This window comes from Rhinolophus sinicus, linkage group LG06 (genome assembly GCF_036562045.2).
Source record: "Rhinolophus sinicus isolate RSC01 linkage group LG06, ASM3656204v1, whole genome shotgun sequence".
In the NCBI taxonomy this organism is placed as follows: Eukaryota; Metazoa; Chordata; class Mammalia; order Chiroptera; family Rhinolophidae; genus Rhinolophus; species Rhinolophus sinicus.
Window position 1 is genome coordinate 7,063,166 of NC_133756.1, and position 27,912 is coordinate 7,091,077.

Consider the following 27,912-nt stretch of genomic DNA (forward strand, 5'->3'; position numbering starts at 1 on the left):
TCTGCTCTGCACGGCTCTGGGCCCAGTGCTCACAGGTGCCTGCTGACACTGCCGAGGCTCAGCAAGATAAGCCACCAGGATTCCCCTTGGGCCGCCTGCTCCCAAACAGGACCAAAGTGTCCACATGAAAATACAACAGGCGGAGGCAGGTCAGGCAGGAGGCCGGCAGGGGGAAGCCAGGCCAACATGTGCACTCGAGGCATTTCTGCTCTGAGGGTGCAAGGAGGCAGGGATATGGAGAGACTGCCATTGAGTGCAGGTCTCTGCACAGGGAGGTCCTAGGCCCCTCCACCACTGGACAGGAAGTGCAGGGCACACTCCAGGCTGAAAGGACACTGAGCCTGGGGTTGGAACCAGTGACCCTGCCGTCCAGGCCGGCCACCCTGGCTGTGAGACTCTGCATGTGGACCTCGCCAGGCAAGCAACTTACAGTTTATAAGCACCCCCACATGCACGAGCACACCCTGAGCATGCCTCAGTTTACCCTACTGTCCCTCCCGAGAGGAAGGGATCTGAGAGGTGTAAACAAAAAGGGACCCAGGCAGAGACAACTGCTTCCCACCCCAAGACACCATGACCTTCAACAGCACCCGTGGACACATTCTGAGGCCCCCCTGAACTAGGCTAAAGGAAGGTGCCAAGCCTGTGTGCACACCAGCAGATTTGGGGCGAGGCATAGAGAGCCTCAGAGCACCAGAGAAGCTGACAGCCCACCATCAATCCACACATGTGTATGGAGAGCCAGCTTTCAGGGCTGGACAGGCTTCTGGGGCCTGGGGAAGCGTGAGGCTGGGGCGGCCTCGGGCCGTCCCCACAGTCATGCTCAACTGAGGCCACTGCAGGCCTGGGGGGAGATGCTGACTGAGGGCCTCCTGCTGCCTGTGCTGAAAACCAGGAAGGTCACCCAGGCACCCAGAGGAGACCTGCCGTGGCCCCTGCCGTGGCCCCCGAAGGCGAGTTGCCATGGGAGCAGGATACTGATTTCCAGGAGGGGTGGGGAAGTCCATTCTCAATTCAATCACAGCCCCACGGGGTGTGGGTCACCTGTTTCACAGATGGGAACACTGAGCTCACAGAGGCCGAGAGAAGCCTGGGTCACAGCTTGCAGGCAGTGGGTGCAGAATTCGGTAGGGGTCTGAGCCCAAAGCCTGTACTGCTCCCCCACTACCAGACCATGAGCGCAGACACCTCACCCGAATCGAGAGTCAGGAGCCACCCACTTCATGCAGCTTCTGCTCCTAGACCAGTCCTTCTGCCCCCCCCCCCAGAGCGGTTTGGTTCTGGCCCAGTGAGGCAGAGACACCCCCCACCCCACACGGCCTCAGAGGCCCCTCAGGTCGTCTGCAGCACCCCGCCAAAACTGCGGGGGCTCATCCACGTCTATGTCTCTTCAAGGTCGCAATGCCGCCTGCACATTTGTGGTTTGTGCTCAGTTTCCAACTGGACTTACGTCCTAGAGGGTCAGTCGGGTCTTAGGTAGCAGCCCCCAGAGCACTAGATGTGCCCATGTGCCCTGACAAAGACAGGAATGAGTCGGGGACGGACGGGTCAGGATGCTCAGTACGTTCCAAAGACGCCGGCCGGCATCTGCAGAGGGACGTGTGGGGGCCACCTGGTGCCTCCACCCAGGGACCCACTGGCTCCCAGTGAACTGCAGCCTCCCTGCCTGCCCTCTCTCCACGGCCGGGTCCACTGGGCCCGGCATCTGATTCACAGCGACGCCTGCGAACAGCTGGGTCTGGGAAGTAAGATACAGCCCTCCATCCAGACTGTTTCTTAAGCGCGGGGGTGGGGTGGGGTGGGGTGGGAGACCCAGGCACAAGCACCGGCAGACACGGCCTGCACTCTGATTCCCAAGGGTAGCGGCAGAATGGACGGTGCCTCCCTGGCTCAAATGTCCTGGGCCAGCGGCCTCCACTCTGGGGCCGCACCTCAAATTTCGGCGACAGAAGGGCCTCAGAAAGCAGCCCGCTTTATCGGGGGCCTGCGTGAGCTCTGTATGGCGTGGCCCCTGCCCCCAGAATTCCACGTCTCCCAGGGGGCAGATAATCCCAGGAAGGGCCTCCTGCCAGAGCCAAGGACGGTGCAAAGTGCTTTGTCCAGCCGACTGCTTCTGATCCCAAGCTCCGCTCAGGAATCTCCTTACTGGGCCCCAGGGTTCAGATCGAATGTCCCTTTGAAAGGGCCAGACGGGACCCTGTGCCCCTGGGTCTGCATGACACCAGATCCAGCCTGTCCTGCCGTGCTTTTGGAGGCCACCGCCTGCCCCACCCCAGGGGGAAGGGCCCCAACACCCCAGGGCCCACCTGGACCGGCATCCCAACCAGGGGAGAAGGACAGGCTTTCCCGGCCCCGGCAGTTGCCAAGACCCTTTCTCCTGCAGGGAGCCTGTGGTCCTGCACTTGGACTTGGCTGTCCCAGCCTCCCTCTCCTCTTGAGACCCAGTGACAGCCCCCTGAATGGGCGTCCCCTTTGCCTGCAAACATGTGCTCCATCTGCTCTCTATGCGTCAGTCCCCTAACCGTCCAAGACTAAAACCAGAGTCTGGTTCATGGAGTTATGTCTGTGTACACAGAGCACCGTGTGCGTACGTGTGTGTGTGCCTACGTGTGTTCACATACATACACTGCATTGTGTGACAGTGCAGTTTGTGCTGTACGTGTGACAATTGCACATATAAGCGTGTATACCTGTGGGGGGGTGCGTGTTTGTGCACACACTGATTACAGTGAAGCCCCATTAACCCATGGGTCCCTGAGTGAGTCCTAAGTGTGTCCTCCTGGGTGACGCCAAAGACACATTGTCAAGAGTCAGAACATAAGCTGGATGATGGCAGAGCAAGGGGAAACAGCTTCCCCCCTTTCATCTCTGGGTCTTGCCGGTCAACACCCCAAAATCCCTGGAAGAAAACTAAGCAAGAGACCCCAGGAGACAGGGTCTAACACTCCCAAAGCCCGGCCCCGTGGGCTGGTGGGCAGGAGGCCCTTCTCCTCCCGGACGCTGGGTGGATGGAGCCCCACACCCAGGGAAGAGGCCTGCCCAAGTCATGCAGAGAGCACACTGCCCGAGTTGCCCAGACAACCCGCCGGTCCTCCCCGGGGCTGCAGCCCCTCTAGCCAGACACCTCCACCCATGTCGGCACAGGCTTGCAAGGAGACCAGACCCCTATCGCTGGGATTCGTTTGCTCTCCCCTCCTCAAAATATTTCGGATGAGCTTTTAAACCTATAGGCCACAGCCAGAGGCCCCGGGAGACTGCTCAGCCCTACACACTCCCACAAAATCTGCCTTCAGCCAGGTGCGAAAAAAGTTCCAGATACCCCAAATAGCTGTTAACAATGACAGAATGGCAGCCTCGGTCCTGCAGACAATGTCAGAGACCAACGTCCCATGCTCAAGTGCCCTGAAGTCCCCCCACCCTCACTCCCTACCCAAAGCCTCAGTCCCTTCCCGCCCCCCGATCTGAGCCAGTCAGAAATGTCAGGCAAGGGACAGAGAAAGTGGGGACCATGTCTGATGGGGGACACAGGTGCTTACCCCCGTCCAGCACACAGATCTCATTTTATCTCCCAACCACCCCCAAGCTGGCACTTCTGGACCGACGGGGTGAAGGCACCCACTCCAGCTGTCACAGCTTGGAGGGGACAGGTGGAAGAGGACCCCACATCTGCCTCACCATTTCTGGAGAAACACCCCCAGCCCTGTAGGCCAGGCTGAAGGTCCGGGGAAGAAACATGACACTGGCCATCAGTCCCTTCTCTGTCCTTACCCAGCAGAGCTGGGACTGGTCAGAGAGTCCAGGAGCTGGCACGTGTCCCCCAGCCTCAGCCCGGGTAGGGGTGTAGGATGCTTCCTGAGCTCGCCCGTCTCCTCTTCTCTAAAACTCAATCTACCCTCAGCTGTGGGTCCCCTCAGTCATCCCAGGTGCCCTGCTTCTCTGCAACTCTCCTGCCCATCTCAGCCTTGGCAGAGGGGGACTCCGGACCAAGGTCCGGGCCATTATCCCTCTGACACCAGTCAAGCTGGCCGGGAGGTGCTCTCGAGGGACCCACAGGGGACCTGCTTCTCCTGAAGATCACAGGGAGCAGAAAATCTCCCTTGGGTGGGGCCCCACAGACTTCTACCACACTCGGAAGGTGACACCACCCCGGCCACCTTCCCTTTGCCTGGTGGCACAAGGGCCAGAGGGCCAACACTCAGCCGGCAGGTGGGCCCATCAGGTTCCTCTAGTTTGGTCCGAGGCCAGCTCAGGTGAGGACACAGCTCATCACAGTTGGAATTCGGGACGTACAGACCAAGAGCCGGCTGGTGAAGATGTACTCAACACTGTGGCTGGTGGCCCTCAACACTGTGGTGTCTCGGGAGCTGGAGGGACAAGGTGTGTGAAGAGGCCTGCAGTGCCCAGCAGGGACGCTCACCATCATGACAGGAGCCGGGCTTCACCACCCAGTGCTGCCTGCTGGCCCGGGCCCTGAGGGCCTCTGCCTCTGGGCCGGGCAGGGAAGGAGGGGTTTGCTCTTACAAATTCTGTGAGTGTCACAGGCTTCCGGGAGGGATGTCATCATGTTGCAGGCCCCAAGGTGGCTGCCCCTCCCCTGCACCCTGTGGCCGGCCTATGCCCACTTGCCAGTGACCACCACCCTGCGGTGGAACCAGCACTGTGATCACAGGTCTCTGGGGGGCCCACAGCTGTCCTGGAGGTCCCGGTGTCCTTGAAAACCCACTGCACTGAGCTGTCTGTGGACCATTTCCCTGTATTCCTCCAGCAGTCGGTAGGCCCTGCAGGTGACGCCAAGTATTATTCTACCCTGTTGAATAAAGAATCGGGGGTTCTTTGTCAGAAAACGCAAGGCCGCATTCTTCCACGCCCGGCCCTCTCCCTCACTCTGTCCTGCTGAGTCTGTGGGTCAAGGAGGGGGACTCCCGAGGGGCAGCGGGACCCTGGTTGCGGTAATGGGCTTCTCACCCTCACCGTGCCCATCAGCGCCCCCGCCCCTTTGAACGAGGGTAGTCTGTCAGCATTGGAGGCAACCTAAAACCCAGGGTAAAAGGAGAACTTGGAGCAAAGAAAGATCCCTTACCCAGGCTGCCAGCCTGGGGACCCGGCGGGGCGGCGAGATGGGCTTCGAACCGTGATCCCCGCCGTAATTAGCAGATGAGATTCAATAGCACACAGCAGCTTTGAGCGGCTTTATCTAACCTTTAGAAGGTAAGATTAACACCTTCGATGGAAAGAAAGTTAAGCCTGGGGGCCCCCAGGCTTTGCAATTCTGATTCTCAGCCGTGAAACGAGAGTCCCCCTTGGGCCAGCTATCTGCCCCCTGATTTCTGAGCATTCTTTCTCTCCAGTGGTTTTTTTTTTTTTTCCAGCCCTTTTGTTCATAAGGACACTCAGCCAAACGTGCAGCCACTAAAACTCCACCCCCTCTCCATCACACACATGCTCGTGTACACGCACATGCACACACACGAGCTCCCTGGACACGGGGAGAGTTGCAAGTGTCAGGGGTCAGGACCCCCATCTCACCCAACTTCTTATCAGAGACGCCAGGTCTCCACGGGCTCTGTGGAAATAGGAAAAACCTTCCATTGCCCCAGGTTTACTTGTTGCCACTCAGATTTCATTTACCCGGAAGAAGCCAGGAACCGCGGTCCTCGGCGCAGAAACCCGTGGTCAGCCCTGCAGTGGGCCACTCGGTGTTTTAAAAAATGGGTGGTCAGCACAGCCTGTGAAGTGGACTCTGGGAGACACCCAGACAGAGCCCAGAGCATCTCAGTGGGCCTTATTTTTTAAGTCACGTCAAATCACTTCCAGGGAAAAATTGATCTGTCTCCGATAGCTTTTCCTCCTGCTAACATGATAAATAAATAATTAGCCACATTGTCGGGCTGTTTCATTAAATAAAAGGATGGCTAGATGGACCGAGATAGAGAAAGCGATAAAAACGGCGGAGTCGGGCTGTACACCCCCCAATGTTTCCTGACACCATTTGTATTCTGTCAGTCACTAGCTTTATGTCCAGCCCAAGCTGGGAACTGAATACCCTATTCAGAGAGGTCCTCCCAGGCGTGTTATTGCAATTTAATATTTTCGCACACAGACACATCATTATCTCGGAACCTGACACTGGCAGCATAATTCTGTAATTTTTCAAGAGGGCCTAATTTTTCTAAATGTGAGCACTAGGGCCCCGGATTATCTAAACAACCCCCTCTCCTCTTTGTTTCTTCTAGGGGGTTATAAACGTGCGGGAAAGTGCAGACACTCCTCTCGCCACCTTTGAACTTCAGTCTCTTCTCCCAGCACAACCAGCTGCAAACGACTAGAGCCCGGCTGCTGCAGTCACGGTCAGAGACCACGGAGAGCTAAGCAGTGGGAGGGGGGCAGTGAAAGTGAGGGGCTACTTGCAGAGCACAAGTGGTCATGAACGGTGCCATGTCACTGACAAAACAACAACAAAACCAGCCTGAGGGTAAGTCTCAGACCTCAGACCCATGCTTGCACACAGGCGCAGGTGCACGCATACATGTGAACACACAGCGCACATGAAAACACGTGGACATGGCTGTGCTCTCCCTGGAGACCATCCCAGAATATTGACCAGACGAAGGGTCAGTGTCAGTGTTTCCCGCACGCAGCGTCATTTCGGGCCAACAAACGCTGCGGGTTTTCAGGCAGTTCAAGAATGCATGGGTTTTTCCAGGAATGAGAGCTGTGAGCGATTTGCATGGAAGGCCCGATTTCCCAGGGAGGGGACGAGCATGTGGCAGGTGGCACGGACGAGGAAGGTGGCACAGCCCGGTGGACACCGTGCCCCATGCTGGTTGCTACAGCCTAAAGCAGCTGAGTGTTTACCGAGCAATGGATGTTCTCTGGGTCACAAACTCCCTTCCAAAAGGTATCCCAGGAGCCTCCAGCAGCGTGGTGAGGTCTCCCACACTGACACCCCAGAATGAGTCCTCAGGACCACCTGGGGGTTAACCCTGATGCCAGGTGCACGCTCAAGGCTGGGCCAGCAGGGCAGCCAATGGGGAGAGGAGTGACCAGCAGCCACTTCTGAATTTAGGGGCTGGATATGGTTGTCAGGGCAGCACCAGCCAGAGACACCGGTTTCCAGCATAGTGAAGACCTCATCACATCGCTTTTCCCAGACGGACGGAGGGCGAAAACGCCTCCATGGGAACAAGTGAGTCCTGGGGCGATGGCCTCATTCTGAACCTTCACGGAGGGAGCGTCACCTGAGGGCACATAAGTGCCAGGGAGTGACAGAGGCTCTGGACCAGACGGCAGGAGGGAGGGAGGAGGTGACAGGGCTCAGCGAGGAGCGAGGAGCGGTGCCCAGGACTTTCCCCAGCAGCACAGTGACTTTCCTGGGGTCACCGTGGGGCTCCTACCCTGAGCATCATTTTTAGTTTGTGTTTAAATGTTTTATGGGCCAATGTGACCGGGGCCTCTCTGAAGGGGCTGTAACAGTCCATTGAGCAGATACCCATGTATGAGTGTTTTCAGTGCACACCCCTTTCCCTCGGAGAGGCCACTGGAAAGATTGGTGGCAGTCTATTATGTAAGTCTCCATTAACGCACGATATTGTGTGCCAGCATCTGCATGTAGATACGGGGATTCCACTGTGTCACAGGAAAGAGTTCCCGGCCATATTCCCTTTCCATTCCTCATATGCCCACCCAGGCACTTTATCCATGTGCTGAAATGTTGGGGTGCCCTGCCTGCCACCACGACCAGAGGAACGCTGCACAAAGTGCATCTGAGCCACTGAGTGTAGGTAGAGAGGGAGAGGGAGAGGCTCCCCGAAGCACACAGGTATGTGCCTCCTCTCCCGCCTCCCTCCCTCCTTTCTGCCCTCTTTCTCTGCCTTTCTAATTTGAAAGAGAGCAGCTAGTTTTGGGGGATGGAGAGGCTCTGGCAAATCCTCCACCAGCACAGAGGCCAGGCCAGGGATGGGGACAGCGGGTTGTCCCCAAGGTGCTGGGGTTGGGGGTGGCCTACTGGGCTGAATCTGGATTTCTCCCCTTCCCAACAGTTTGGATACAGAGGCCCAGACTCCAAGATAAGGACCTGCTGGCCGCTGAGGGTCAGAGGGTCTCCTGGGCATCTGTGAACCCCCCGATGCGCCACACTGGCCAGAGCATGACCATGGTGGCATGACCACACTTCCTCTGGATGCCCCCTCCCCCAGGGAGCAGGTCTCAGGGCCCCATATGCGGTAGGCCCACGGGCCATGTGCTGCGCTCCGGGGCCAGAGATGAAGGGACAGATGGACTAGAGCCGCACAAACAACAGAAGACCCCCCACCCCCTGTAGGAACTGAGAGGCCTCTGATAAGAAGGGGCTGGCAGATGCCCACAGCTGTTTAGACCCTGAAGAAAGATGCAAGGATGGAAAAGGCCCAGAGTGGTGGAAGGGCCAGGAAGGCGGCCAGAGGGAGTCAGGGGCCTGTGAGCACAGCGAGTACCTAGCCAGCCGGCAGAGGGGCCGACCTGGGCCGAGAATCTGTGCTCCTCAATTTGAAAGTAAAATCTGGAGCTAAGGATCCCGTGTGTGTGTCAGGCCAGGACCAAGCTGGATGGCAGCATCCAAATGGATGCTTAGCTGCAGCCAGGCGGTCGGTGCGGGGAGCGGCAGGGTTTTGTGATGGGGCAGCCTGGGCAGCTACTGCAACACCGAGGGAGGTGGGGGGCGATGGGGTGCGCACCCTCCACCTGGCCTGTGCACCCCCTTCAGGACCCGCAGATGGCCCCCATACAGGCTGGGGAGGAAGGCCGAGGACGGACAAAGCAGTTTCCCACGTAGGCCAAGGAGAGAAAACCAAAACTCAGTTCTGACTGCCTGTCTGGTTGGAGTGAAACTCACCGGCCATTCTGACTGCCCCCGGACACCCCAGCAGACACCATTCTGGACCCTTCCAGAACCTTCTGTGGAGTCATCCCCGCTTGAGGCTGGGAGTGAAGGAGCATGAGGTACAAATCAACACACATACATACACTGCAACCCTTCAACCAAGTCATAGCTCACTTGTATTCTCCCAAATGCCTCACCTTTCCTTGATTTTGCAAAGGTCACTGATGGCAAGGGGGCGAGGGGTGCCGTGCTGGCAAAGCCGGATTCAGGCGGGGTGTGGGGACCTGGGAGTGGGACGCCACAGCGTGCAGAGCTGGGGAGAACTGAGTGCCCCCAGCCCTGTCCCAGGGCGGCCGGCTGCAGGGCTCCATGTGAGGCCTCTGCGGCAGCATCCAGGGCACCCACGGCCCAGAGCTGGAGATTTGCACGAAGCATTTGGTTTTGTTAGTCTTTCTAAAGTAAGAAAGTAGACAAAGCCATTAATTTCTCAACACGGCAGCTTACCAAAAGGATAGCAAACCACAAGCCTGAGGACCCACCCTGGGCATAAGGAGGTCACCTCCACGGGTGTGGTCCCAGAGCCAGGTATCTGGGGAGACCTGGCCCAGGCCCTCCCTGCCCAGCCCCACCAGCCACCCCCCGAGAAGCAGGAGGGAGCTTCAGACCCAAAGATGGTGTGCATGTGCCCCCTAATGCCCCACCATCATCCTACATTGAAAGTTATCATAGAATATAAATTTTGTGTCAAGAGGAAACAATGAAATCTACCTAAATCCATGCAGGTGAGTCAGGAGGCTAAGGGGCAGGGGAAGGGGATAGTCCTCAATGTGGCCAGAAATGCCCAAGGATATTTCTGGGAATCCCCTAAGAAAACCCAGGTAAGAGCTGGGAACCCCTCTCCTCCCACATCAGCAGGACAGCAGTCCTGGTACCAGGCCTCAGAACACGCCCACTAAGGTCTTTTCTTCCTGTTAATGACCCTGGGCACTACCTGGGGTGGGGCAGGGGACAGACCCTTAGAAGATACCCAAGGCATCTACACAGGGAGAGTGGCAGCGAGCAGGGAGGCTGAGACCCTGTGTCTTTGCCCTTCCACTGCCAAATGTGGTCCCTCACCACCTCCATACTGGGGACAGGCCAACAGCCAGCTGTCGGGCTTTCAGCAATACAAGTCAGGTCTCGGCATGGCGCATCTCAACCAGGAGACAGACGGCCAGAGGAGCCCACGTTCTGCCCAACACCCCTCCCCGAAGGCCCGGCTAACCATCTCTAGCCACACACCCAGGGGAGCAAGGGGCAAGCGGCCCCCATCGCCTGCCTCATGGGCCGCAGAATCGGCTCAGGCTGGTCCAGGACTGCGCTGCTAAGGCTGATCCCAACACACACTGGGGCATGTCCCTCCACACCCACGCTCAACGAACAGGGTGCGGACTGGAGGCGCTCACCGTCTGGAAGTGTATTATCCACCGAGAAGCAATGAATTCCCTCTGTCTAGTGAACCCCCTAACTGAGTTCATTCTGCAGGACCTGGGCAGGTTCAGAAAGCAGTGTTTGGTCACTGGTTCTCTGGCTTCCCCCGAGCAGGGTGGCAGAGGTGAGCAGAGCACAGGTGGCCCTTCACTTCCCTAGGTTGGAGCTCGGGAACACCGTCAGTGGGAGGTTTTCCTCCCATGCCTGTAAGGCTCTACGTGTTTATGGAGCCCTCCTCCCATCTGAGAGGCCAGAGGGGAGGTTAGGGGAAGCCTTGGCTCGGCAGCACCAGCCTCTGGGGTCCCCTCTGACCTGGCGAACTTCAGATGTGTCTGTCACTGCACCAAATATTCCACCGCAAGAGCGGGGTCCGGTCAGAATGAAAAAATGAGCCCGTGCTCACCAGGCTTGTTTATGGCCAGCCCCCACGGCCTCCACCTTGAAAGAGGAGGGCTTCGAGTTGGGAATGGCGCGTACATCAGGACGCACGACGTACACGGGACAACGCGCAGCCTTATTCAGAGGAGATAAAATATTCACCAGGACCCAGCCCTGTTTTCAAATGATTATAAATTATTTTAACAGTGCATTTGCAAAGGGTTATAAAAACAGCCATAATATATTTTTTTCCTTAGATTCTAGAATTACCAGTGTGACAGCTAATGCAATAATGATTTGTTTCAAATGCCAGTGTTTAAGCTGTATAAAGCTGATTTTATACATTTTTCCAGTAGGCCGCATTGTAGTTAATGAAATTAAACACACCAATCGCATTTGTCCCCAGGGGACGAGGAACTGAACACACCACTGGTTTATTTTTTTATTAAAATAAATTGCAGCCGGCAAGACGGACTAATTGCATACAGAATTGAAAAAGCAACATTCCATTGATATAATTAAGCCAATTTTCATGGACAGAAATAGTTATAGTGGATATAAAATAAGCAAAGCCTTCACCAGATTCTAACTTCCCTCCTGTTTTGCACAGAATGTTAACTATTAAACAAACATGGATCTGGGAGCAGGGCACTCCTCTCTGCGAGCCCAAGGGAGGACATCGTTCCTCAGAGTCTCGGGAGAGACCGGACCCCAGAGGATCTGAAGGCAAAAGCCTGAGACTGAGAGTGGTCAGAGCAGGAAGAGGCTGCCCTGCATTGCCCTGGGCCCACAAGAGCTGGGGAGAACTAGGTGGCCCAAAACTGCCACCGGTGGCCCTGGCTGTAGCCTAGGAAATGCCCACACTTGAGGAACAGCGGCCGGCCCAGGCAGGACCAGCAACTGAGCTGCCAGTTCCCTCTGCCCTGTGGTCAGGTCCACGCAGAGGCAGCTCCACCTCTCCCTGATTGTCTAGGGGGAGGGGCGGAGATTATTTCCCTCCAGACTTGGGGTGGGGGTAGGGGGGTGAGCAGATAGGTCCTCCACCTCCTGAATTCACTCAGGTAAAAGCCACTAAGTGGGGGGGTGCAGGCAAGTGGTGGGCACTTCTGCTCTTCTGCACCTGCTCTTAGACATGGACACACAGACCAGGGGCTGGAGAAGCCAGAGCCAGGCCTCCTGCCTCGCCTGCTGGGTGGGGAGAACAGCGGAGAGTCCAGACCTGGGAGTAGGAAAAACCCAGCCTGCGGGAGGCTGAGTTGCACCCACAGGCTGTAAGCACAGTGATGCCTTGCTTGTTTTTTAAGAGCAGACCTGTTACAAGCTGAGCACTGGCCTTGGGAAAACGTTTAAACCCAGACACATTTTAAAAAATCCTATGGAAATACCTGCAGCTTGCAGTGTGGGGGTAGAGGGGTTGCTAAATAAGAAACCTGGGAGGGCTTTATGTAAGTGACTTTCAGTTTCACCCTCAACTTGCTGTGTGATCTGCATGGGTTACTTGACCTATCTGTCTCTGTGCCTTGGTTTTCTTACCCCTTAAAAATGGTGCCAGATACGCCACACTCCAGCCTCCTTAGGGTCAGTGAAGGGGAATGGGGTCATGTCTTCCACGTGGACCATAGTGACCTCTAAAGAAACCCTGACCTTCTCCCTGGAGGCTGCCGCATCGGCAGGGGCCAGGGACCGGGGCAGCGACTCTGGCTCAGGCTGCAGCCTGTTACGGCCTCCCCAAGCAGGCAGGTGCGTGGAGCGAATGCCGGGGCCCACACATCACCTCGGGCGAAGCTGCACCAGCGAATGCGGCCCAGGAAGGTGGGGTTCGATCCTGGAAAGCCCAACCTCCACCTTCCACCTCGGTCCCCTCCACACCGTCTCCTCCTCCCCCACTGCCCCGTTTAGACCCAGGCTCCCACCCGATCCGGCCTCTCTCTGCACCCAGGTCTGAGAAGCGACTGCGAACGGAACATGGGCCAGCCGCCCGCGGAGTCTGGGCCAGCGTCGAGAGTCGAGGGGTCGGGGCGAGGAACCCACCCTTCTCTGTCCAGGAAGCCAAGGGGCAGAGACGCTTGGGGCCGGACCGCAGCCTAGGAGGTGGAGGGAGCTATACTCGCTGGGCTGGGGTCAGGGGCGCCTGGGCGCATCCATCGCCGTGGACCGGCCGCCGGGTGTAGACGCGGGCGCTGCTCCCTCCGCGCGGTTGTTGGCCGCGACTTTGTGTGCGGAGAACGCGGAGCCGCTGCGGTAATCGTCGGCTCAGCTGGGGTTCCCAGGGCCCGCGCTGTCTGGAGCCCTGGGCCACCCGAGTGAGTCTGCGCCCGCCGCCACCCCTCTACCCGCAGCGAGGCCCGGCGCTCCCTTCGCTGCGAGAAGTTCTCTCTCCCTCAAGGGGACGGCGTCCTGGCCGTTCCCTGTCCTCCTGCGCCGGCGACATGAGCTGCGGTGTCCAAGACTTGTTACACGGGTTTGATTCAAACCCTGATAAATTGTATTTAGCACTATTTGAAATTTTTAAACGAAATTATTCAAAAGATTTTTAATCCTGGATAATTTTTGTTGAAACTCTAATTATACATCACCTTAATTACCAGCCCCAGCCCCCCAAGGATCCCTAATTGCCTCCGAATTGAATAAAACGCGGCTAATCACGCCCAAAGTGGCCCAGAGAGCTGGCTGGCCTCTCCTAGGAGCCCGGTGGGGGGAGCCCCCCACCCCACCACCAACACCTAGCCTCTCAACAGAAAAAGGTACCAGGTCCCATGCCCTGCTTTCTGCTTGGAAGGGGGACCCAGGGTGAGCGGGAGCCGCGGGCAGGGCGGTGGGGGAGGCCTAGCCCGCACCTGCTGTGCAATAGTAGCACACAGGAAAAGCAGGCAGCGCTGGACGAGCTTTGGGTGTTGGGGGCCATAGAGTGCAGCTCCCCTCTCTGAGGAGCCTGCCGGGAGGTCACTCCACAAACAGGATTTGGTAGCCCCCGCTGCCTTCCTCTAGAAGGCCCCCAGCCACGGCACACCCACCAGCAGAGCGCGAAATCAGCCTTGGGGCCTCTGCGCACCGCCGCAGGGCCCCTGGCCTTGGCCGGCAGCCCTGCACCCCGCCCCTCCACCGCTGCCTCCGCGTTTTCGCCCGAAGCGGGCTAGACGCTCCAGTCCCACCGGACAGTTCCTGGCGCTACTACCCTACCAGGCGTGCAAACAGGAGGCTGCTGCCCAGCTCCAGGCAGAGGAATGGTGGAAAGGCAGACTTTCCGCGGGTGGGAGAAGGGCAGGGGCCAGCAGAGAGGGAGCCTGGCCTGTTTCCGCAGCGGAGGGGGAAGAAGGAAGGGGCTGGGAGCTCAGCCTGCAGCCTGGCTCCCCCACCCTGTCACATACACCTTCCTCACACACATCACCCTGAAACACACATCACCCTGAAACACACACAAGACACACGAAAAGCCACATCTAGCAGAGGTCGCAGCCCCCACCCTCACTCCAGGGGCTAGGCGGCAGTCATTCATAGGCCACCATCCCCAGACCCAGGATATGTAGTGTCTGAGAATGAGGGATCTGTCACCTCCACGGGGACTAGGCCTCAGAGGCTGCTCGGATGGAGCCCCTGGCTGGGCACAGTCTCTGGGGGCCCATCCTTCCCTGCACAGAGGTCAGGAGGGACCACGACTGTGCTGACCCCCTACCTGCCCACCTGGCTCACAACAGAGGCAGAAACACAAAGCTTTTGTCAGGCATTTTGTTTTTAAATGTTCCGCAGGGACAGCCCTATTTCCCCACAGGCCAGCCCTACCCCAGCCTGTGTGAGGGGACCCTGGACACGACCTGTGACCCTCACTCTACCTCCTGCCTCCCAAGCCCAGGTTGAGGAGGTGGTGGGTGTTCCAGCAGCTGAACAGCAGCCCAGTGGCCTCTACCCTTGGAAAGCTCAACTCAGAGCCCCCAGTGGTGGACCCCAGAGTGCAGGCCCAGCAAGAGAGACCCCCTGGAGTGGGGTCCTGGGGAAACACAAACGAAATTACAGCCCCAGAGGCACCCTCTGGTGCAGCCCCCCAAGCTCAGAGTCAGGCGGTCACACCCACTCACCTGGTAGTCCTTCCCCTGCCCAGCACATGGCTGCAGGCACAGCCCAGCCCTGCACACTGGCCTTGTAACTATGACCTCTCCGCCCAGCCCCAGCCCCTGGCCCTGGCCGCTATGTGGCCTAGAGGGGGAGGTTCTGTTGGTGGCCTCGAGCTGCCCTCTGCCTGGGATTCAGGTAATAGAGTCAGGTCCCCTGGGATATCCACATCTGCTTAAAATATTGTCCACTGAAATGAAATTCCTCAGCGGGTCCTGAGCGCTGTGTCAGGCAGGCAGCCGCGTTTCTGTGCCTGCTTCAGCCACCACCTTTTTGGGGGAGGGCTTGGGGCAGCTGTCCCAGCTGTAGGGCCCAAGAGGGAGGGGTCCCCAATGTCTGCCCTGGTGTGGGCTCCTGCTGGTCTGGGCCTGACAGACCTGCTGGCCTGTGCTTTTTCTCACTAAAGACTCCCAGGAAGGGGAAACCTGTGTGCCGCCCTACCCTTGGTCCTGTCCTCTGGCCTCCAGGCTAGGCTGGAGGCTGCCAGCCACCATCTAGGTCCTGAGCAGAGCCTGGCCTGGGCAACCTTCCCCACCTGGCAGAGGTGGGGCAGACAGAGAGCTGAAGGCCAGAATGGTGGCCAGACTGGCCGCCTGCTGGGGGCATGGGAAGTTTCCCTGCCGCCAGGCACGCTGAGCGCCACTCGCTTGCAGCGAAGACCAGGAGAGAGCGCGGCCACTTTCCACATTCTCTCTCCAGCTTCAGGCCCTTCCTCAGAGAGCCTGACCCCGCAGGCTGGCAGCCTGGACTGAGACTCTGAGGGGGCCCACACTGCACACAACATGCACACCAACACGCACACCCCACGCCCCTGCCGGCAGTCAGGTAGCGCGTGCACAGCCGGGCCAACCCCGAACCGGGGGCCTTGTTCGCACCAAGAGGGGCCAGAGGTTACGAGAGAGAAGCGGGGGAGGCCGAGGCCAGAAGCACTGGGCAGAGGAGACTGGCTGGAAAGCGGCGGCGCCTTCCCGAAGGGCCCCAAAAGCCACCGGCGGAGTGCAGGGGCGTCCCGCATAGGCTGCTTTTCCCCGGCGAGCCAGACACACGGCCTACGACCGCGGGGTCGCTGTCCGGCCGAGCCGCGCCAATACCGAACCCGGAGAGCAGAACTTCTTCCCAAAACTGTCGGGAGTTTCGCGCCCAGCGGGCTCACGCTTAGGGTCGGCCCTGAGTGCTGCGAGGCCCGGCCGGGTCAGGCCGAGGAGGAGCGGGCTGAACTGCCTGGTGGTCGGGCAGGGTTCCCAAGAGGAGTAGGACGCGCGCCCCTTCCGCCAGTGGGCTGGCGGCCGGCAGAGAAGCGGGCAGCGAGAGCAGGAGGCGCCGATTCCGCTCCGCGCGGCGCTCTCCGCTTCGCTGCAGCCGGGCCTCAGCCAGGGCTGCGGGAGCCGCACTCTCGCGGCTGCGCCGCCGCCCCCACCTGCACGCCACTCGGGCCCGTGGGCCTCCCGGCCGATGGCGCTGGCGCTGGGGCTCGGAGGGCACACGGGTGGCCCCGAGGCGCAGCGGCGGGCGGTAGCGCAGGCAGCGGGAGCACTCGGCTGGCGGTGAGGACCCGGAGGCGGAGGGCTGGGCGCGCGGAGCCCGGGGCTCGGCCCGAGACGGAGCGAAAGAGAAAGTAAGGCCGGGAACCGGGCAGTCTCGCCGGGGGCAGCTCTATTCCCGCCGGGCCTCACGGCTGTGCCAGGCGAACGGGTGCAGGAGGGTCCGAGCGGGGCGGAGGGTGGCGGCGGCAGCGGCGGGTCGGAAGGCGGCCGGGTGGGGACACTCCTGCCGGAGGCACCGGCGCCTGGGCGGCCCGCGTGGGCTGCCGGAGTCACAGAGGAGCGCCCTCCGCCGCGCGGGACACCAGTGGGAATAAACTTCACGACCATAGTTCCAAGCCCAGGAAAATGTCTCCATTTTGCTTCCCAAGTGGCCGTGGCTGTCCTGCTTTCGCCACCCGCGCCCTCGCGCCCGCGGAGCCGGTGGGCGCCGGCCCGCGCCCCCTCCTCCGCCCCCTCCCCGGCTCGGGGTCTCCCTCCTCTGCGCCCGGCTGGCCGACGCCAAAGGCGGTGCTCTAGCGCCCACTATTTCAAAAGCCCGGAATATGATTTGACCAGGACTGAGAGCCACTCGGAGAGAGAGAGGGAGAGAGCGAGCGAGGAGGAAAAAGTTGCTCTCCCCTTTCGTCAACTTTTCGCTAACTTTCGCTTTTCGCTCCCCTCCACCCCCAGCCCTCCCCCTCCGCCCCCCTCCCTGGCCCCCACCGCGCGCCTCGGGTTCCCGGGCCCGAGCGCCTGACGGGGGGGGAGGGGGTTCAGCGAGGAGGGGGCCGGCGCCTTCGGGGAGCGCGCGGCCCGGGCGCCCCGAGCCTCCGCGCCGAGCCCGGCCGCCCCGGAGCGCGAGGGCGGAGCAGCCCCCGGGCCGCGCGGCCGATATGGGGGCCAGGAGCCTGAGGCGCGCCGGCCTCGCCCCGACGCGCACCCCTGGCCCGGACGCCCGGGCCCCGAGGCCCGGGCCCGCCGGCGCGGCGCGGCCGAGCGCGGGAGACTTACTTTTGGCCAGCTTGCGCGCCCTCGCCTTGGATCGCATGGTGTCGGCTCGCGGAATCTCTCTCCTCCTCCCTGAGCCCAGAAGCAGCTACACACTATCTTCATCTCCCCAGCATTGTCAGTTTGGACACCTTCGCACATGCGCACAGAGCGCTCAATCTGACACCCCTCGCCGGGGCCAAAAAAACTTTGCAATGTATTCATCATCCTCATCGTCGCGCTGCCGCCGCCGCCCGCCGCCTCGGCGCGGGATTGGGGGGCTCTCCTCGGCCTTCCCGGGCTTCACCTCACTTATCTCTCCCCCCGCCCCCTTCCCCCACCCCCCTTTTCAGCGCAGCTCGGAACTGGCCCTTTAAGAAAACATTCCGGGCTGGGCGCTCCCGCCCGGGGCCCGCACCCCGGACACTTTAAAAGGACCCAGGTGGCCCCGGAGGCGAGGTGACTATCCCCCCACCCTTCCCGTGCGTCGCGCTGCGCTGCTGCTCCCGCCCCAGCCGGCCGAAGATAGGGTGGCGGCTGCGTTTGCCCTCACGACTTCCTTGGATGTGGGGCAAACGCGCCGACAGTTCGGACGTGGGTCTGGCTGATTTTGCTTCCTTTTATTGCATTTTAGTCCTAATTAAAAAGCTTTGGGTTTACCATCACCCTAGCCCGCTTTCCTCTCTCTCTCTCTCTCCCGCGTTGGTCCGAGCCCTTGGCCCGATCGGCTGAGGGGGCGTCCGGGCCCGCACACCCGAACCCGGCTCCTTCGAAGGCCCCTCCGGGCCGCCGCCCCCCTCCCCGGCCCCTGCCCCTCCCCTTTGCCCCCACCCAACCGCCGCTGCTTCGGGCTTCTGGCCTCAAAAACAACAGCGGCAGCGCCGCCAGCTCCGCGCTCTGCCACTGCCCGGGCCGCGGGCGGGACTCGGACCCGCCACCCTCGGTCCCGCGCAGAGCTGCGGGGGACAACTCGCCGGGCACCAGGGAGGCGTCGCGGGGACAGCTGTCCGCACACCCGGCGTCCCCGCACCTCTCCGCCCTGGGGGCAACCCGCGTACTGCTGCCTCTGCGGCCCCCAGGTGAGTACCCAACCGCGCGAGCGCACGAGCTGGACCACCTCCAGGGACCGGGGCCTCTGGGGACACTCCCCCCTCGCCTCGCTCGGGCCAGGTGTTTCCAGGGTGGGAGAGCTGGCGGAGCAGGTGGAGGAGCGGGGGCGGGCGCCCACCGGGTTCTCCTGCCCTCAGCCCTCAAACTCCGAGGTGCGGCAGGGGAGTGCTGGGCTGGGGGCAGGCAGGATGTCTGGGCCCAGGACATGGTGGGGACAGCGAGAATTCCTCAGTCGACTGTGTATGTCTGGGATTCAAAATTGAATTGGAAGCCACCGGAGGGCCGATCCCCGGGCCCTTCCAGGAGCAGGGCTCTGCCAGGTTGCAGGACTTGGAGCTGATGCAGAGTCAGCCTGAGCCTGAAAGGGGTCCAGCCCGCGATTTGGGGTTTCTTCCACCTGGGAGACCTCCTGCTCCTGCCCCTCCCCTGTGTTGTGCAGTGAGACCAGCAGTGCCTTCTCTGGGACTTACATTCCAACCCAGCGCTCTCTGATCATAAAAGAGGCGAACAGGCCATGGCCAGGGAACTAACCCGAGTCCCCAGGGTCCTGGCAGAGGCACCCTGATGGCGAGGGGTGCATGGCCAACGCTTCCCCAGAGGAAAATCCCGACAGAGCCAGGCTTGGCAGGAGCCATGCCGGTGGAGCTCTGGGCCTTGGGCCTCTTAAGCCGGCAGCCGCTTCCCTGCCGGGATGGGAACCCCAGCAGAGCTCCCACTGCTTGGGGGTGTCCACTCTTGCGCCCCGCTCACTGTCCCGGACGGAGAAGGCGCTCTCCGGCTCTGGTTCTCACTGACTGTCTCTTCCGCTGTTTCCTGCCCTTAGGTGAGTGTTGCCCGCAGCAGCAGCACTGAGGGTCCGGCACCCCAGCCCCAGTGCCCACCCATCCTTCCGAGGGCCTCTCGCCCTCCTCCCTCCCCAAACACTCTGACTACCTTTCCCTGTGGGCTGAGCGCAGTACTGCTGGGCTCAGAGGGCCCCTGGGCCTTGCTACCAGGCTCTCCACGACTCGGTGGGGAGTGTGCCCACGGGAACTAGGGCATTGCTGCTGGCCCTAGCCAGCTGAAAGCCCACTCCTGCTCACACCCAGGGTGGGGAGGGTGGTCACTGACAGAGGCAGGTGGCAAGGGAGCTGGAACCCCGGAGCTCTGGAACTGCCCACCTAACTCAGCTAAGGCAGGCTTTCACCGGTGGATCTAACTGGCTAGAGCTGCTGGCCAGAGAGAACACGGGGTCACCTTCATATCTCGGCACTCCAGGACCCCTTGTAGGGAGCCTCCCGACGAGGATGTGTATGAGGCCTGGGAGAATACGGGGTGCCTGTGAAGCCTCCCACCTGCAGAGTAGGTCCCCTCCGGACCCCTGAGCCCAGCCCAGCACTGGCTCCCCTGCCCTGGAAACAGCCAGTGACCCCAAGGCTGGGAGGGCCCAGACTTCTCCTGGGGCACCCCAGCTCACTCAGGCCCTCTCTCTGCTCCCTCTCTCAGCTCAGGGGGCGATTAAAATCCTCAGAGCCCTGGCCAGGCTGGGCCTGGACACCCTGTAGATTCTGGAACTGCACCCTGCCAGGGCCTGGGGAAGGAGGGCAGGAGGCTGGGGGTGGGGGGAATGCCAGGTTGCACTCTCTTCCCTGCCCCCTGCTAGGACCCTGCTGGGCTGGGGGTGAGACTGCACATCTGGGCCAGCCTGGGGAGAGAGAGGGCTCTGGAAATCAAGGTTGACCCGGGAGACAGGCATCTCCATGTGCTGCAGCCCCTGTGTGTGAGGGCTCTCTCCAATCAGCCGATCAGCTCGAGGAGCCTGGACAGGCCATCCCCAAGGCCATGGCCCTGGCCTGACCAGGCCCTGCCCCCACGTGGCCAGACTTAGAATGGAGAGCAGGTCAGACCTTGTAGAGTCCCAGCGAGAGGGAGGGTGAAGCAGGGAAAATCAGAGGCAGGTCCTCCTGGGGCCCCCAGCTCTGCGTCCTGCCCAAAGACATGTGGGACTTAGGGAAACAGGTGTGGGAGAGTGGAGCCCAATTTTCATTTCGGTAATACTGAAAGGCTTACGGGCAGTTTTCAAAGGGAGCCAGGCTATGGGAAATCTTGTGGCCGATGCCACCAAGGGGACGCTGCACTGGAGACGGGCATGCTGCCCTCCACATCCCCAGTGACCGCCAGGCTTGTCAGGGGCTGCTGAGCTGGGGGTTGGCTGCACAGACATGCCCTCCACTCTGAGTTTCAGAACCCACTTTAGTGCTGGGTCAGGGGACTGGAAAAGGGACTTTTACCACCAACTCCTGGGGCACTGGGACCCACTTCAGCTGGGGCTCTGTCCACTCCCAGCCTGTGCAGCTCATAGGACAGTGCAGCTGGAGACCCAGCATCAGGGGAACTCCTTTGGGAAAAGGTCAGGTTTGGGAGACGGAGCAAAGCTAGTCCTGAAGTTCTGTAGTGGCCATTGTAATGGCAGCGAGTAAGGCGAGTCCCCAACTCCCGGGATTCCGAGAAGCTCATGGGGAGTAAAACCGCACTGGGGCCACATGCACTCTCACACCGGCTGAAGCTTCCCTTTGCTCGGCCAGGACCCGTGCTCCTAGCCAACTCACAGAGGCTCGGCCTCTGTAGAGGAGGTCTATGTTTTGAGGTCTGTATGCCTGGAGCAGCAGGGTCAGAGCCGGCCCAGCCCCCCTATCCAGGCCCTCAGGCCCCAAGGAGCCTGCTACAGACTGTGCTGGGCGGTGGGAAGGGCCAGCCACCTCTAGGGCAGAGGGTTCTCTGGCCGGGTCCTCCACTTTCCTTCCATGCTGCCCTCTGGGCTCCCTGAGCTCAGCGGCAGGCTGTCAGGCACTCAGTCTCTGGGCTCTATCAGATTCCAGGTTTGCTCGCGCTCTGGTTCCTGCGCAGAAAGACACTGAGTAGCTAAGAGAATAAAAGTTCTTCTCCCTCAGTTTACACGCGGGCTCTCCTCTAAGACCCGGAACTGCCCCAGCAGGGGTCCAGACCACCAGGCCTCACCCCACCCTCCACAGGAGGCACCGAGTCTGACGGAGATACAGGTCTCCCTCTGGGCTCGTTCCCCTCCTCTACACTAGATGGAAACGTCTCCCAGATTTGAGCATCGGAAGGCTGTACGCTCAGGGACAAACTGGAGACCAGCCGCGGAGGAGAAAACATGGTGGTCCTGGCGCCCGGCAGGGGACGAGTTGGGGACTGAACGCAGAGGCCTTGCAGCCTGGGGCGAATAGTTAGCTCGAGAGTTTGGTCAAGAATTGGGGTGGGGGCAGGGCACAGACAACCTCCAGGGCCATTTCCTCCCGAGGAGGCCGCCACTCTGGCAGTGTTTTCCCCGGCACCGCGCCTCCGCTGCAGACTGGGGCCACCGGAGCCTCCTGGGCTCTGCGTTACTACTTCAGGCCCCCTTTTGCCTCTCTTCCTACCCCAGCCCCAGGGAAATTCACTGTGACCCAGACCAATTTCAAGGACAGGACACAGGTCCCAGCGAGTTCCTAAGCGTCGTGCAAGGCTGTTCCCTAAGCCGCTCCGAGTGGAGGCCTCTGGGTGCCCACACCCGGTCCCGGATCTGGAGCGGGTCACAGGGCCACCGGGGCATACTGGCAACAGGGACTTCCCAGGAATGTGGATCACACAGCGAACTTCCAGCAAACCGCAGGTGTTTGGACCTTCTTCCTCGTGGGGCAGGCGGACATCGTCCCTAGAAGATGAACAGCGTCCTGGGAAGGTCCCGAGATTTCTCTGCCCACCTGCATCCTGGAGTCCTGGCAGGGGCGACAATCTCTCAGGACCGCCCCAGCACTCTCAGGCAGGCACCTGGGGTCTGCCACATGCCATTTGGGGTGGGTGGTAATCGGGAGGTTTTTGTTTTTGTTTTGATTTTTAATTTAAGAGATTGAGGCCGTGGGCCTGAACTCCCCGTTTGAGCCTGGGAGGGAGTAGGCGCCAGTATCCGGACCCAAACCTTTCTCCAGGAGGTGCCGGCAGCCCTGACGACCCCTCCTCGGCGGCATGCACAGTGGGTCCGGACCAAGCGATCGCAGAGCCATGGGGCTCTGGCTGCAGCGCGCAGGCGGCCGCTGCCCCGGGGAGCAATAAACGGAATTGGTTTCCCACGCTTTCCCCCTCCGTCCGAGAACCTTTAAAAATCCGCCAACGAATCCCGTTGTTCGGTTTGCGTTGATCCTGAGCGGTGCGCCCACCCCGTGCGCCCGGCAGCCGGCACCTTTCGGAGTGGGGACCCTCGCGCCACCCGCACCCCCAGGCCGCCGTCCCCGCACGCGCAAGCAGCTCCGTTCCCCCAGCGTCCTGGCTCTACAGCGTCCTCAGAGCTGCGCGCGACTGAGGTGGCATTGTGGCCGCTCCAAACGCTGCCCGCATGGACACGGCCGCCGCCTCCTGCTCCGGCTCTGGCTGCGCGCGGTCAGAGCCCTGGCAACAACGAAAACGGTTAACCGCGTCGCCTTTCCGGCGATCAAGGCCCGGGAGCCGCTGGGTGGGAGCCATTTCTTCGCGACCCCACCCCAGAGCCCTCGCCCCAGAACCGAGGACCTTGGCCTGGCCGCCTGGTACCGGAGGAGACTCCCCAAATCGGCTTGCACCCTCTTTATGCAAAGGCCCCTCCTTCTCTCTTCCGGGCCGCAGTCCCTGACCCCCGTCGCCCCCCACCGCCGCGGACCCTCTTAGTTTGGAAACGAAATCTGGTCTTTGCTCCTGAGGGCTCCACACCCTGCAGATACGACCCTGGACAGGGAGCTGCGGTGGATTTCTCCTCCATGCCTCAGTTTCCCCATCTGTGAAATGGAGCCAGACCCTCCTTTGCCCCTCTCACGGCTTTATGTGAGGTTGGCGGGAGAAAGGACGAGTGAAAGACGCCAAGCAGGGGCCGCGTTTGCTCAGTGGGGCTCAGAGGAACCGGCCACAACGGAAGGGGCGCGAAGTTGTTCTTGGGCGATCTCTGCCCATCCCTGCTCTTCACGCCCACCCCCTCATTCGCGCCATCCTCGAATTCCCCTCTCCGGGGCTTGGTGGAGGACGATGAGGGTCGAGGCCCCCCCTCCCCCAGCGGTTTGGCTCGTCCCGAGCGGTGTTCTCCAATTCCCCTGGGGCCCAGGACGCAGGGAGGTTTAACACGCCAGGCTCCAGCTCTAGGGTGGTCCACCCCGCACCCCATATCTTGCAGAGGGCGAGTGCTGGGGCTGCCAGGAAGGAAGGGCAGGCGATAGAGGCCTGGGTCCCAGCTGAGCTCCGTGGGGGCGGGAACAAAACGCGTCTCTCTCCGGTTCCCCACGCTACCCCGGGACTACGGCGGCATTCCAGGTGCTGGGACTGGGCGTGTCTGGCACGTCTGGGCGGGGCCCTCGGGGCGGGACCTTGGGAGCCCCGGTGCAGCTATCCTCTTAAACTAGCGTCCGAATTTTGACTGCGGTGGTAGGGTGGGAGAGCAGGGGGAGGGGGCACGACCTGAGCACATTTTCCGGGCCGACTACCGCTTCTGGGCAGGATCATGCGGGAGGAAAGAGGGGAATGGAGAGGCTAGGGGGGCACCCAAGCAGACACCCCCTCCTCCGCCCGCTTTGCTTGCTACTAAACCAGTAATCTCGGCAGGTGTCGGGTGGAGACTTGGCTACCTGAGCCAACAAGAAAGGGGTGGAGATCAGGACCGCCCCCGGCAGGGAAAATAATTACCTCTGCTGCGTGACCGGAAGGTGATGGAATCAGCCTGCATGTCCTCCAGGGGCAGGGCCTTCTGCCACTGCCCCAGCTGCCAGCCCAGGACCTCATGTCCAGGAAGAGAGCAGGACTCAGGCAACTAGCGCTGGTGTCCACTACCCCAGGCTTTGCCACCTGCAGGGGAAGGCAGGTGTTCCCCCGATCCTTCCCTCCTGCATCTCACCCCAAAAGCCTCCCAACGAAAGTACACGTGCACAAGGCCCCAAGCCCACTGCAGCCCAGGCAGGTCAAAGGACCTCAAGAGGAGAAACTATGTGCCAGGCCTGGGGACTAGGGTGGGGATGGCATGATCCCAGCCTTGAGCAATCCTCACTCATGGGGCAATCCTCCCCCATGATATCAGTGGAATTCTAATGGGAATGCTGAGCCTGGTTGGGGGTGCAGCAGAGGGATTGCCTGGGCACTGCCCCCCATGCACATGGGAGGGCTTCCCTGCTTTCCTTATGTGTTTGTGCTATGACACCCCCCCCCCCCCAACCTCCTTCCAGGACAAGCAGACAGCTGCGTGCGTGAGGATAGAAGGCACCTTAACTTACAGTCTCTGAGACCCTAGGGCCGCTCCCCCACCCCAGCATCCTGGGTGCCCCAATTTCTTAATGTGTAATGTGCAGGCAGGCAAGCCAGAGGTTATTGTGGGGATGGCAGCATGTAGGGCGGAGCCTCGTGCTTCCTGGGAGCTCTGCAGGCTGCTGGAGAAGCACTGCTAGTGGCAGGGTCCGGCCACCCTCTGGTGCCTCCTCCCACAGAAACAAGGCCTGGCTGTGCAGGCTCTGAGTGGACCCATGGAGGGCAGTGACCTTCTCCCTGGCTGGACACAGAGGGCAAGTCAGCCAGGCCTGAGCACAGGGCTTCTGGAGCTGTTAGGCAGGTCTTAACAGGTTCTCAGTGTCAGGCCCCACCCTCCTAACCTTGGCCTGCCCTGGTCTTGCCTGGTCAGGGTGGAGGGCCAGCTGATCTCCTGGCACCTGCAGTTGGTGCTTCTCACAGGCCCACCACCTGTCCTCTGGGGGGCCCGAAGCTCTTGGATCATGCTGCAGACCCAGCACTCATTCTTTCACATGTGGCAGAGGCCCCGGTAAGGACAGTTTTGCTGGAACTAAGTCTCCTGGTGCAGGCTGGCCATGAAGGGATTTCCTCCAGCAGACCTGGAGCTTTCAGGGTGTCTGACCACTGCAAGGCTGCAGTGCCTGGACCAAGCCCGGGAGCCTGCTCGGAGCTCAGTGAGTGAATGAATGAATGAATGAATGAATGAATGAATGAAGTCACGAATGAATGAAGTGTGCTGAGTGCATGGAAAGTGACCCTAGAATCTCTGCAGCCTGGTTTCAGCCCAGGGACAGACAGAAGAAGAGGAGGGGCAACTTTATAGGACACTGCAGCGCAGTGGAGGCAGCAGCCCTGTGCTCAGTGACCTGTCCCTCATCAACCCCAGCTTGCAAAGGGCCTCCTGAGTTCAGCAGCTAGCGCCAGCCCCGTGTGAGGGACCCAAGCAGTGAGCAAGCCACCTAGATCCACTGCTGCGCAGGGCACATTTGGATGAGGCATCCGGCTTGCTCGGAGGCCTCAGCGAAATGATGGAGGCAGGGGACATGGTGGAAAGAGCACCCTTGGGAGAGACTGTCCATTCGTGGGGCTCCCTGGCCTGGAGGGATGGAGCCAGATGGTGCCGGACTCCTGTGCCAGGCAGGGTGCTGGCCGTTGTCTGGCTTGGCTTCCACCCCTGGGATGTTTCAGGGTGTTATGGGACCCTCACAACAATCCCATTCAGTAGGAACTGCAATTGCTTCCACCTTACAAATGGGGAAACTGAGGCTCAGAGATGCAAGGCCTGTCACAGAGGCAGGAGAGAGGGGTTCAGTGCCTGACCACAAAGCCTGACTCCAGGTGACACAGACAGCAAGACGACGCTCTCCAGGGTATGCACGTGACAGAGGCAACGCTACGGAGGGGTTTGTGCCCGGGACCCTTCCCTGGGTGCCATGTGGTGCCAGGGGCATGCGCTCCAGAGTGCTCTGCTCTCCAGGTCAGCCATGTGCTTCTGACAATAACCGTCTATTTGCCTGTGTCCAGAAAGGCAGCCGTGTGGGGTCTATATTTCCTCAGAGTCCAGCTCTCACTGGGGAGTCAAGCTGCCCGCTCAGGGCGGCCATCCCGGAATTATTCTCGGGGCAGGCCCCGCAACCCAGCCAGTGGCTTTGGGGGCCCAGTGTGGGGCTAACACAGCAAGTAAGTCATGCTCAGCATCTAGGTTTTCTAGTAAGGTATTTCCAATCATAAAATGTGTCGTTTAAAAAATATATGTGTCAGTAAAGTGTGCACTGAGCCCAGACCACGTGGGACATAGTTGTTCTAATAAACACGAATAAGCCAGTTTTCACATTAGAGAAATAACAGTGTCTAGTAGAAACGTGGTGCTTTTAAAATAGGTTAATTAATGAACAGCAGGTAATTGTTCACGGCACATCGTGGCAGAGGGTAATTTTCATTTTAGAGGATAGAAGGGCCAAATACCCCTCCCCACTCAGCTTTTTTGTGTAATAATCACCTTGGCTTCACCTCCGCCTTTAATTTTTACAGCTGGAGCTGTTTATCCTCGCTCCAACTTTCACTAAAAAGGAAAAACTATCACTTAAACAAAGCCATTGAAAACTCAGCATCATATGTGGATTTCTTAACATAAATAAATCACACAAACCAAGATTTATGTTCTACAAATGATGTCATTCATTGAAGGCTGCCTGCCCCATCGAACGTGCGTTTAGTGCTTTTCCTTTTGTGTGTGTGCACTTTTTGCAAAATTGGAAAAGCTGCCCTGGCATCCTTGCTGCTCTTTTTTCTCTGTTCGGCCCAGGACATCAGAAAGGTCTCTCCCTGGGTCAAGCCCGCAGAACTAGACCTAAACGGTGAACACTGTTTCATCTCCACAGGCTGCTTGTAAAGCCTTTGCTCTGGAATTGCATGATCCAAGGCTGAAAGCGTCCCCAAGAATTCATGCACACCCAGCAGAAGCTGCAGGACCTCTAGGTCTCCGAGACCCTGCGATGAGTCCAGCTGCCGACTATTCACACAAAGTAAAGGACAAACAGGAAAATCAGCACCGATGCGGGAATGAGACGACGAGGCCTGTCCATACCACAGAGGAGTCCTGGCCATAAACAGGGACGGAGAGCTGACACGTGCCACTACACGAATGAACCTCAAAAACTGTCTTCTCAGTGAAAGAAGCTAGTCACCAAAGGCCACGTATCGGTATAACATTCACGTGAAATGTCCGGGATGGGCAAATCCATAGAGACAGGAAATAGATTAGTGATTGCCAGGGGCTGGGGGAGGAGGAAGTGGGAGTGGCTGCTCAATGTGGGTGTGGGCTCCCCTGGGAAGATGAAAAGGTCCTGGAATGAGATAGGGGAGACAGCTGTGCAACACTGTGAATGTGCTAAACGTCACTGCATTGTACAATTTAAAATGGTGTTTGGGTATGTGAATTAATCTCAATAAATCTACCATTTAAAACACCACTACTGAGCATGCATGTTTAAAAAGGTTTTAAAGCCCTTTTAAAAATTTGGAAATGAGCATACAGCTCGATGAGTGTGTAAGATGCACGTGCACAGGCTGATGGGTGTCACCCGAGCACTGGCCTCAGCACCTCGGCCAAGGACGAGCAAGGGACCGTTTGCTCCAAAGCTCTCTGTGCAGCCTCAGCCTCTCAGTGCATCCCCTTGCCAGGCCAAAAGTGCCCACCACCCAGGT

General features: G+C 59.8%; 1 protein-coding gene and 1 non-coding gene across 7 annotated transcripts in view; one reads left to right on the forward strand and one right to left on the reverse strand.

Annotated features, from left to right (window-relative positions):
• The window catches only part of PRDM16 (PR/SET domain 16), a 317,539-nt gene extending 299,762 nt beyond the window's left edge, over positions 1-17,777 (reverse strand). For 5 of the 6 annotated variants that reach the window (XM_074334231.1, XM_074334227.1, XM_074334226.1 and 2 more), the window contains exon 1: positions 17,347-17,514. In XM_074334231.1, the coding sequence (XP_074190332.1) occupies positions 17,347-17,383 (37 nt within the window). In that variant the 5' untranslated portion in view covers positions 17,384-17,514. Of the gene's footprint in view, positions 1-17,346 lie in introns of all 6 variants that reach the window. The other variant, XM_074334228.1, reaches the window with a different exon arrangement.
• An 11-nt stretch (positions 17,778-17,788) lies between these two features.
• LOC109461132 (uncharacterized) lies at positions 17,789-27,677 on the forward strand. The gene is made up of 2 exons (XR_012497094.1): positions 17,789-18,401; positions 27,087-27,677. It is a non-coding gene; the product is annotated as an uncharacterized LOC109461132 (transcript).
• The last annotated feature ends 235 nt before the right edge of the window (positions 27,678-27,912 follow it).